Source organism: Copidosoma floridanum, unplaced genomic scaffold, assembly GCF_036245765.1.
Source record: "Copidosoma floridanum isolate Cflo_tuat_1 unplaced genomic scaffold, Cflo_Japanese_pri ptg000011l, whole genome shotgun sequence".
NCBI classification, from domain to species: domain Eukaryota; kingdom Metazoa; phylum Arthropoda; class Insecta; order Hymenoptera; family Encyrtidae; genus Copidosoma; species Copidosoma floridanum.
In genome coordinates, this window is record NW_028321888.1 from 4828386 (window position 1) to 4838650 (window position 10265).

At 33.3% G+C, this 10265-nt stretch overlaps 1 protein-coding gene across 4 annotated transcripts in view; it reads left to right on the forward strand.

Annotated features, from left to right (window-relative positions):
* The window catches only part of mRpL45 (mitochondrial ribosomal protein L45), a 243815-nt gene extending 243506 nt beyond the window's left edge, over window positions 1-309 (forward strand). For all 4 annotated transcript variants that reach the window (XM_089589961.1, XM_089589958.1, XM_089589957.1 and 1 more), the window contains exon 6: window positions 24-309. In XM_089589961.1, the coding sequence (XP_089446087.1) occupies window positions 24-218 (195 nt within the window). In that variant the 3' untranslated portion in view covers window positions 219-309. The remainder of the gene's footprint in view (window positions 1-23) is intronic.
* Window positions 310-10265: the final 9956 nt, after the last annotated feature.

Below are 10265 nucleotides of genomic sequence, written 5' to 3' on the forward strand. Positions count from 1 at the left end.
ATTTTATTTATGTTTCTTTACAGATATTAGCTATTTATGATCGATTCGGAAGATTAATGAACGGTTCTATGATACTAACAAAAGGTGTGCTTGAATATCTAGTCATGGAAAAACATTTGAGCAATGAATATGGTCTTTGGCGCTTACATTCAAAAATCATACCTTCATGGATGCCTACACACCAACCTATGAAAAAAACATTCATTACAAACCCATAAAATTTACAAAAACTTTGTAAAATTTTGTTTTTTGTAACGGTTCTTTCTCAAACACATCTTAAGAAGTATTAAAACAAATTTTATTTTCAAATGAATTGTTCCAATTCACAATTTTTATATCAATGACTCAAAAAAATATCATATAATATGCTTCATTCTTAAATTATTTAAATGAATTATTACTGTCTCTAAAAAGTGTAAAATTAAATTGGTCATCCAGATGAATCATTAAAAAACTATTGTCTTTTAATCGATCAAAATATTCTAAGCAGTTAAAGTATTCTAAAGATTAAGACTAGAGTGCGTATGACATCTTAGTCCTGTAGTATGCTACATTGTACTTGTAAGTAAGTACCACCATTCTTTCCCATGCAGCTGGCGCTAATTCAAACTGCATCACAAAGCGAGTTCTGAAGTCAATTGAGAGATAACTTAACAAGCTGTTTTTGTAATTATGAGTTAAAAACAATACGATCTACTGTTAATGCGTAGTTGAATATTGGAAGGAAGTTCGTTGTGCCATGTTCCGCGTGGGGACCCAGTCGAGAAAAAAAGTAACGTTACAAAAAAGCATTACAAAAAACCGTAAGAGAACGAAGGAATAAAGACGACCGATAACTACTCCCTGCTATTTACTGCCTCTGCTACACCCTCTTTGCACACTGGCTCTACCTCCCACTCTCTCTTACATACTATACCACTGCATGAGACTATTATACACAGGCTCTTCCTTCTTTTTGCTTTTGCTCACCATACAAAAACTCTATATAGCGGCTGTCGCTCTGAGTATACGTGTATAAATGGGCGATTCTGCTTTTAGTATGCCTTTAGAAATTATTGAAATAAAACATGGCTGAAAGAATTACATTTCGTAGTAGTTCATTATCAAAAACAATCAACAACTCATATCAAAAGCGGTTCTACTGTAAAGATTTTGAGTCAAAAGATAAACGGTATTTTGTATAAGTCAATTTTTGTGCACACGGAAATTAAAAATAAAAAATATGTATTTATCAAAAGGATTACAATTTTTGACAGCTTTGGCTTATGCGTTTGTCTTGGCATGATGTGAGATTAGAAAATTGACCACTAAAAGGTGTTACGAAATGCAGCAGTGTGGTTTTCAAAGTTAATTCCTTTGTGTTTTATTATCCACTGTGTTCTTCTTTTATATTTACGTACCATTTAAAAAAAAAACACAAACAAATAAGTAACAAATGATATCAGTGCAAATCCGAAACCTGTTTACAAGGAGGTAAAAGTCATGCATATTTCTTATGGCGCATGTCCAAATAATAGACAGTAAGAGGGCACTAGCGTTGAAGGCATCAAGCTATATGCTTCTGTGTTAATGCAATCTATGCTCTTTTCACATGGACTGTAACCGTGGATTACGGTCATGACACTGTTGGTATGTTCTTATGTTAGCTACAGCCTATATTCATAGTGTACCGTGTCCTGAATGCATGAACTGAAGCCGAGGATGAACACACGAACCGGCATAGTGAACTCATATGTAATATATAGCCTTACTACATAGCAGTCGATGCTCAAAACACATGAGCTGCAACCGTGGAGAAATCCTAAACAGGTATTGGTTTTTTTTTCCATCAACCTCTTGCGTTTTGTCGCTACTGTCTCTCTCTCTCTCTCTCTCTCTCTATATATATATACAGGGCGTTCTGATTTTGAGCCCGGAAAACTATACCACGAGATAAAGCTCATCAAAAGCTCTCGAAAAGCTTTTTACAAAATTTGGATTCGATGGATAATTAACGAGATATTGTTGATTTAATAATCGATCAATTCCTCCAATCACAGAGCACTTAGCCTCAGGAGGCGGGGCCTAAGCATTGTGGAGGGGCGACTACGCACAGCTAAACTCTTTTACGGAGAAGGTGGTAATAGGTATGCCGGGAGACAAGGTTACCGACTGCAGAGATTTGATCAGTTACCGTACCAGCGCAAAATTCAAATAGCAAGGCCGAAGTATTTTAACCGGAGATCTGATTTTTGAGAAATGATTATGCACGTCCACTACGCTTATTCAGTGCATATTTTTTTCTCAGTAAATTTCACAGAGGAACAATTCAATTCAAATTTTTTTGAACATGCATCGCCTGATAAAAAAACCAGAATGTGAGAGGGTCTCATGCGTTGAGCTCGAATACTCAGTAAAACTCTTAATCTTTTAACGTTGAACTACTTGGAGATAAAATTTTAATTTTTTGTATACTGTAGAAGAAGCTCATTTCACGCATTAACTTGGTCAAATTTTTTTATTTCATCAAACTTTTTAGTCTGATTTGCGAAAATAAAAAAAATAAAAAAATAATAAATGAAATTACGATTAAGCAAGACATGTGCGTTCATGGGGCACACCTCTCTAACGTGTAAGATGTTACTAAAAAAGGATCAGTATTTAATCCATACGAAGCTTTATCGTCTGAGAAATAACAGCTACATCTAGAAACTAGAGAAAATCTCACGCTTTCAGCGCGATGGCTCAGCGCGAATCAGAATGCTTATTTTTCTATCTACGTGTCGATAGGTCTTGAACCTTTTGGTCCCTGGAGTACAACATGACTATTAGAAAAAAGGCAAGAAAATTCCGCACATCGAGCTAGTTCATTTATCAAAAATCTTCTAAATCTAGAGCTTACATTATCTAATTTCAAAACATAACTATTCTTATGCCCTCCAACATCATAAGCACTAAAAGTTCAAGTAGGCGGAAAGGTCCAACATGGTGAGAGTAATTGACTAGCAGAAGCCACAATTTTTATTTTTGTTTCCTTTTTTTTTTTTTTTTGTCTATGGAAAAAAATTTACAAAATTTTGAAACTACTTTAAGATGAAAAAAGTGTAAAAAAAGAAGAAGCCCATTTCACACTTTTAGTTGGTCAAATTTTATGCATTTTGTCAAACTTTATCGTCTAAAAAAGGATTAGTATTTATTCCATACAAAGCTCTATCGATAAAATATCTCTTTCTGCCAGTAAGTATTGGCGACTAAAAATCCAACTGTTTATTAGTAGATTCATCAATAAAATAATCTTACAAGCAAGTAAGCATTGGCATTAAAAAATCAAATAGGTATTCAGTAGATTTATCAATAATATATGCCTTTAGGCAGATAAGCATCGACGATAAGAAAAAACCCAACAGATTTTGAATGATTTTTTAAATAAAATAATCTCTTTGACGAGTAACCATCGGCGATTAGAATCCTAACAGTTCTTGAGTACATTTATCAATAAAATAATGTCTTAGGCAAGTAAGCATCGGTAAATAGAAACTCAACAATTTACTAGTGAATTTATTATTTAAATAACTTTTTAAGCAAATAAGCATTGGTGAATAGAATACCAACTATTTTTTACTGGATTTATTAAAAAAATAATCTCTTGGGCGAGTAAGCACGTTTGATTATTGGAACCCAACAGGTTTTCAGTAGATTTGTCAGTAATATCTGCCTTCAGGCGAGTAAGCATCAGTGATGGAAACCCAACAGATTTTGGGTGATTTTATTGATAAAATAATCTCTTTGACGAGTAACCATCGGCGATTAGAATCCTAAGAGATTTTTCGTGGATTTATCAATAAAATAATGCCTTAGGCAAGTAAGCATCGGTAAATAGAAACTCAACAATCTATTAGTGGATTTATTATTACAATAATTTTTTAGCGAGTAAGCATCGGTGATACGAAACCCAACAGATTTTGAGTATGCCTACTCGCCTGAAAGATTTAAAAAAAGTAAATTCCCAAATAAACAGTTGGGTTTCTAATCGCCGATGCTTACTCGTTTAAAAGATTATTTTATTAATAAATCCAGTGAAAAAAAGTTGGGTTTTTAATCGCCAATACTTACTCGGTTAAAAGATTATTTTATTAATAAATCCAGTGAAAAATGGTTGGGTTTCCAATCACTGATGCCTACTAGCCTCAAAAATTATTTTTTTATTTAATTCTCAAATAAACAGTTGGGCTTCTAATCGCGGATGCTTACTCACCTTAAAGATTATTTTAATATCTCATTTCCAAAAAAACAGTTGGGGTTGAATCACCGCTGCTTACTCACCAAGGCAGACATTGTTATTAAATATACTGATAAACTATTGGGTTTCTCATCGCCGATGCTTGATTGCTTAAAAGGTTATTTAATTAAATTAATTTTTTTTTGTGATTTAAGATTTGAATCCTAATTTATTAAATCTAAATAATTAAATCCAAATGAAATTTTTCAAATAGTCATGTTGTACTCCAGGGACCAAAAGGTTCAAGACCTATCGACACGTAGATAGAAAAATAAGCATTCTGATTCGCGCTGAGCCATCGCGCTGAAAGCGTGAGATTTTCTCTAGTTTCTAGATGTAGCTGTTATTTCTCAGACGATAAAGCTTTGTATGGATTAAATACTGATCCTTTTTTAGTAACATCTTACACGTTAGAGAGGTGTGCCCCATGAACGCACATGTCTTGCTTGATCGTAATTTTATTTATTATTTTTTTATTTTTTTTATTTTAGCAAATCAGACTAAAAAGTTTGATGAAATAAAAAAATTTGACCAAGTTAATGCGTGAAATGAGCTTATTCTACAGTATACAAAAAATTAAAATTTTATCTCCAAGCAGTTCAACGTTAAAAGATTAAGAGTTTTACTGAGTATTCGAGCTCAACGCATGAGACCCTCTCACATTCTGGTTTTTTTATCAGGCGATGCATGTTCAAAAAAATTTGAATTGAATTGTTCCTCTGTGAAATTTACTGAGAAAAAAATATGCACTGAATAAGCGTAGTGGACGTGCGTAATCATTTCTCAAAAATCAGATCTCCGGTTAAAATACTTCGGCCTTGCTATTTGAATTTTGCGCTGGTACGGTAACTGATCAAATCTCTGCAGTCGGTAACCTTGTCTCCTGGCATACCTATTACCACCTTCTCCGTAAAAGAGTTTAGCTGTGCGTAGTCGCCCCTCCACAATGCTTAGGCCCCGCCTCCTGAGGCTAAGTGCTCTGTGATTGGAGGAATTGATCGATTATTAAATCAACAATATCTCGTTAATTATCCATCGAATCCAAATTTTGTAAAAAGCTTTTCGAGAGCTTTTGATGAGCTTTATCTCGTGGTATAGTTTTCCGGGCTCAAAATCAGAACGCCCTGTATATATATATATACTCTCACACACACACACACACTCAAATCTTAAGTATTATTACACAAATCTTAAGTAATATCTTAATATTAAGTATGAAAAAGTACAGCAATATATACAAAGCAACTTGATACGCTTTGTAAAATTAACAGAATCTGCAATTTATTACTACACTTATCACACAAATCAGATGTAGTTTATTTTACTGCACATACAAATTACAATCGATTTTTATCGAATTTTTTCTTCTTCTGTTCCTGAGCTAAGTGAGGGCTGAAGTACGTTTCATGCGTGTATTAAAGGCGTAAAATGATTGTTTGGCACCGCAAATATCTAAAGATTGTGCGTATTCCTATATACGTTCCTTATATGCTTGTGAAAAAATCACTAAGTGACAGTCGATGCAAAGCACATTTGAAATTTTTTTTCTAAAAGTACGTGCATTAGGGCTGGGAATGTTGTTTGAGCAGAAAGTTGCGAGTTAAGCACAATGTCATACATATAGACATACATAGGGAGAGCAGCGACAAATACAAAAGAGAAAAAAAACCAATGCCTCTATAGGATTTCTCCACTCAAATTTGACATTTTACACCCCCTTCAAATTGTCTTTATGGCACAAAACCAATTGAAACTGGTACCAAGTATGTAAAAGTGAGCGGGAAATCTTTTGACACTATCCAAACTTGTGTTACATTAACGATTCAAAATATACATACCGAAAATCAATGAAAAATAAATTTTTGGTTAGAATACGTTATGAATTTGGATTTTTCGTTGCTTAAAACGTGTTAATACACTCTGCAAGGTAGGTCATAAGCAAATTCTTCCAAGTAAATAAATGTCTAAAATAGTAAATTATTTGATCTAGCGGCTTACACATTCCAATTAGTGACTTGGCATTCCATGATCACGTAAGCTAACTTCTGTCATGTGAATAGAATAGGATTTATTAACACTCCTCAAAATATCGTAAAAATTGATACAGATAAATACGTCAGCAAAACAATTACGGAACTTGCTGTAGAAAATGATGCTATAAAATGTTTTAGGAAGTGTGATAAAGTAACAGAAAAAGTATTTTTCGCTTACTTTTACATACTTGGTATCAGTTTCAATTGGTTTTATGCCTTAATGACAATAATGTGGAGGGGGTGTCAAATATCAAATGGTTACTTTGTATACATGTAATTATGACACTTACCACCTGTTATGCAGCCATTTTATCGAGTGTTACTAACGCTTTTCTTTGGACTAGAGCGCTGGCTTTTAAGAGTGAGGCTTTTTAATTTTGGTTACAGTTTCCGTTGGCTTTTACAAACGATTCTTTTACTTTTTCTTCTTGAACAAGACTGTCTAAATCCCAAACCTCGAGCGTGGTTTTCTACTTTGTAGTGACTACCTTTTCCGGCCAGCTTCTGCTTTTTCTACACTAAGACAGACAATTCTACTATTTTTTCAACTCCCTCGGCTTTAAGGAGCCAATCTTCTATTGTGGTTGCGACGACACTATACAACAGCTCTTATTTTATTTGGGTTGAAGCCAGCCTTCATTGACTTAAGTATCGCGGCAAATATTTTCCCTTTTCCAACTTTAACTAGAACTTTAGTCGCCATTTTGAGACTTTTGGCCACTCTTATTACTAGAAATGGTCTTTCCTCGTGCGACAGAAATGTTTTTTTTCTTCTTTTTTTTCTAAATAACGAATTCAGTGCTTTTCTTAAGACTTTTAAAAGGACTACTGTTTCTTTTCGCTCGCTCTACTTCCTTCAGAGCAGCGTTTAGTGTTTTTTTTTTTTTTTTTTCTGAACATGTTGTCGGAATTTATCTGTTTTTTTCCGTACTGTCGGGAACAACAAGTTCCTTGTTCTTACGTTAGTGAAAATTAATTTCTTTATTTAAATTTAATAAAATTTTTAATTAATGTAATTAATTATTGCGATTAATGTTTGTGTACCAATTTTGAAACGAACTAGATCAGAACAGTGTGATCAGAGAAAATGATCTTGTTATTCCTAAACTGACCGTGTGCACGTTAAATAGGTTTAAAACAGTCGAGTCTGACTATAAACATATGTCAAAAGTCTTGTTAAAATAGAGTTATTACGTCTTTTTTCACTACAAAAATATATAAACGCTGTTATTCAGATACATGAGACAAATCTTACTTTGTCTTCATACTTTCGATGTAACTAAAGACAAAGTGACTGTATAACCACGAACAAATTTGAGATACTTTTTCTTGAATTTTTTTCGTATCACAATCACAATAATTAAAAATCCTGCAACAGAAAACTGGCGATAGGTAACGTACTAAAATAATGTGCTTGTAAGCTCTACATGTACTGATGCAAAGTAAGTTAACAAAACCCATGTATTACTATGATTTATTGCCGCTCAAAATGTATCTGGTATCCAGATATCGCAAAAAGTGGTATACTTTGTTTGAAACGAGGTTGTTACATAAAAAATTAAAAAAATTAGTGTGGAGACATTTTTTTTTACACAATATGACTCAAAACAAAGAAAGGCTCATGTGTATTAAGTACTTAAGATAAAGGCATTAAATATATTAATTTTATAAGGTTGAAAAATGGAAAAACTACTTACCACATTTTCTAATCTTATTAACTTATGAACAATATGTACGGCTATGTGGTCTAATTTTACCTCTAGAAGTTCTTTTATGCGCTTATTACTATGTAACGCTTTTAAAATTTATTTTGTTTTATATTAACAAGGATTTTATAGCTTTTTCATCATACTGCGCCGAAATTAGGAACTTTTGTTTCGCTTCGCGGAACGAAAATCCCTTCTCTCGGCGGAGGATTAATAAACAATAGTAATCGCACCACGCTCGGAGATTAAGAAATGTATTAGATTTTACGTTAACCATCCTCAGCTTCACCTCGGGCGTTTCACGTGAAATATAAGACATTCTTAACCTCGCTCACTAGGTGCGTAAAATACTGTTTTTATTGTGAGCATACAATAGATGATTTTTTTATTCACTGCTTTTGTTTGTACTAAAAGAGTTTTTATGCAACTGCAATATTTGCTAATTGTTGTATTATTAATAATTAAAAAAAATTCACTATCAAAAAATACAAAAGTTAACAAAGAAATTTAAGCAAAGTCTTCAAGAACATCTGGACAAGTCTAACAACGATAATGAACCCGAAGAAGCTAATGCGGATTTTTATCAGTAACTAGATTTTCTGGTGGAGATCAGCTGGGTCCCAAAATTTGAGACATATTAACCAAAATGGACACTTACAACCCCGATAATTTTGATGATTCTGTATTAAATTGAAGAATTGCAGATATATCAAGATGTACAACAGATTTTTAACCCGTATTTGTTGAAGATGAAATTTTAAGAAAATATATCACGAGTGAAAAATTATCAATTACCCCTCGTACTCCGAGCAATACACCCTTAAGTTCTTGTACACCGATGCACACGAGTACTTCTATTATTGCAAAAAACAGACGGTCTAGAGCACTGGACTTGGAACAAATAACAGAAGAAATCCTAGACAATTTAAATCAGAACAATAACAAACAAAAAAATTTCAATGAAAATAAATCATTAAATTGAAGTATTGCACCTGATTTTATGCTACTATCGGACTTATACCCTTTCCGACCAATCAATCGATACAAACAACAGTACAGAAAAGTGTACGTAAGTCTTAGTGATAGTAACAGTAGTACTGATAATAATAAGAACGTAAATAGAGCTAAGACAATAAACAATGTAGGTATCACCACATATTGCCTTACACACAAGAGACAATGTAGTTCATTTTACTAGCAAAGATTGTCAACCAGTCACATCTGTCTTGAGACTGTTGAGATCAATAGGTGCACTGGACTATAACTACTTGAAATAAAGAAACCAAATGTTCGGAAAATATTAATAACACTTTGTAAAGGACATAATCTACTGTCAATCGTTATTAGGTTTTACGAAAGCTTTTAAATCACTCACAAAAATATTATTGAGACGAAATCTTGAAACTTTTTGGATTTTCAAAAGGGAAGATGTTACAGACAAATTAAAACCCGCATTGATAACAAAAATGTTACTAACAACATTTGATTAAACGCCTATACAAATTACTGTCTATTGCGGTAAGGTGGATTTTCTGAAAGTTTGAGAACGTAATGAAATAATGCAAACATTACACAACAGCCCTGTTGGAGGACATATGGAAATAAACAAAACTCAACGGTAAACTAGAGAACGATTTTATTGGCTAGGTAAATTGTATTCTTAATTACGTCCGCCAGTGCAGTAAATGTCAAGAAAAGAAGATTAAACGAATAAAAATGAGAAAACCTCAGTACTCACATATACATCCATTGAAGCTTTTGACAAAGTTTCCGTTGATACCGTCGGTAAATTGAGAATAACACTAAGTAGTAATTGTCATTTGCTAACCGTACAGTGTAATGTAACTAAGTACATCAGATTAGTCCCTGTACCAGATCTTAAATCAAACGGGCTTGTCTATGCACTCGTACAAAATCTAATATTAGTTTACGGTGCGGCGCGCCTAGAACAATTTTATCAGACAGACATGCGACATTTATATCTAATTTAATGGAATAACTCATGTAAATCCTAAGGACCAATCATTTAACTATATAAGCATATCATCCTCAAACAAAGGAATAACTAAAGCGAAGTTATGCTGCTTTAGTCGACCTTAGAAGAACTTACTCTGAAACTTGTGATATCTGGGACAATTTGGCTAAATTTGCAGCATTTATATATAATAAGAGTGTACGTGAAGCAACAAATTTTACGCCCTATGAACTAGTATTTGGAAGAGTAGCAAGGTTGCCCTTGAAAATATTTAAAGATGAAAGGATACGAAC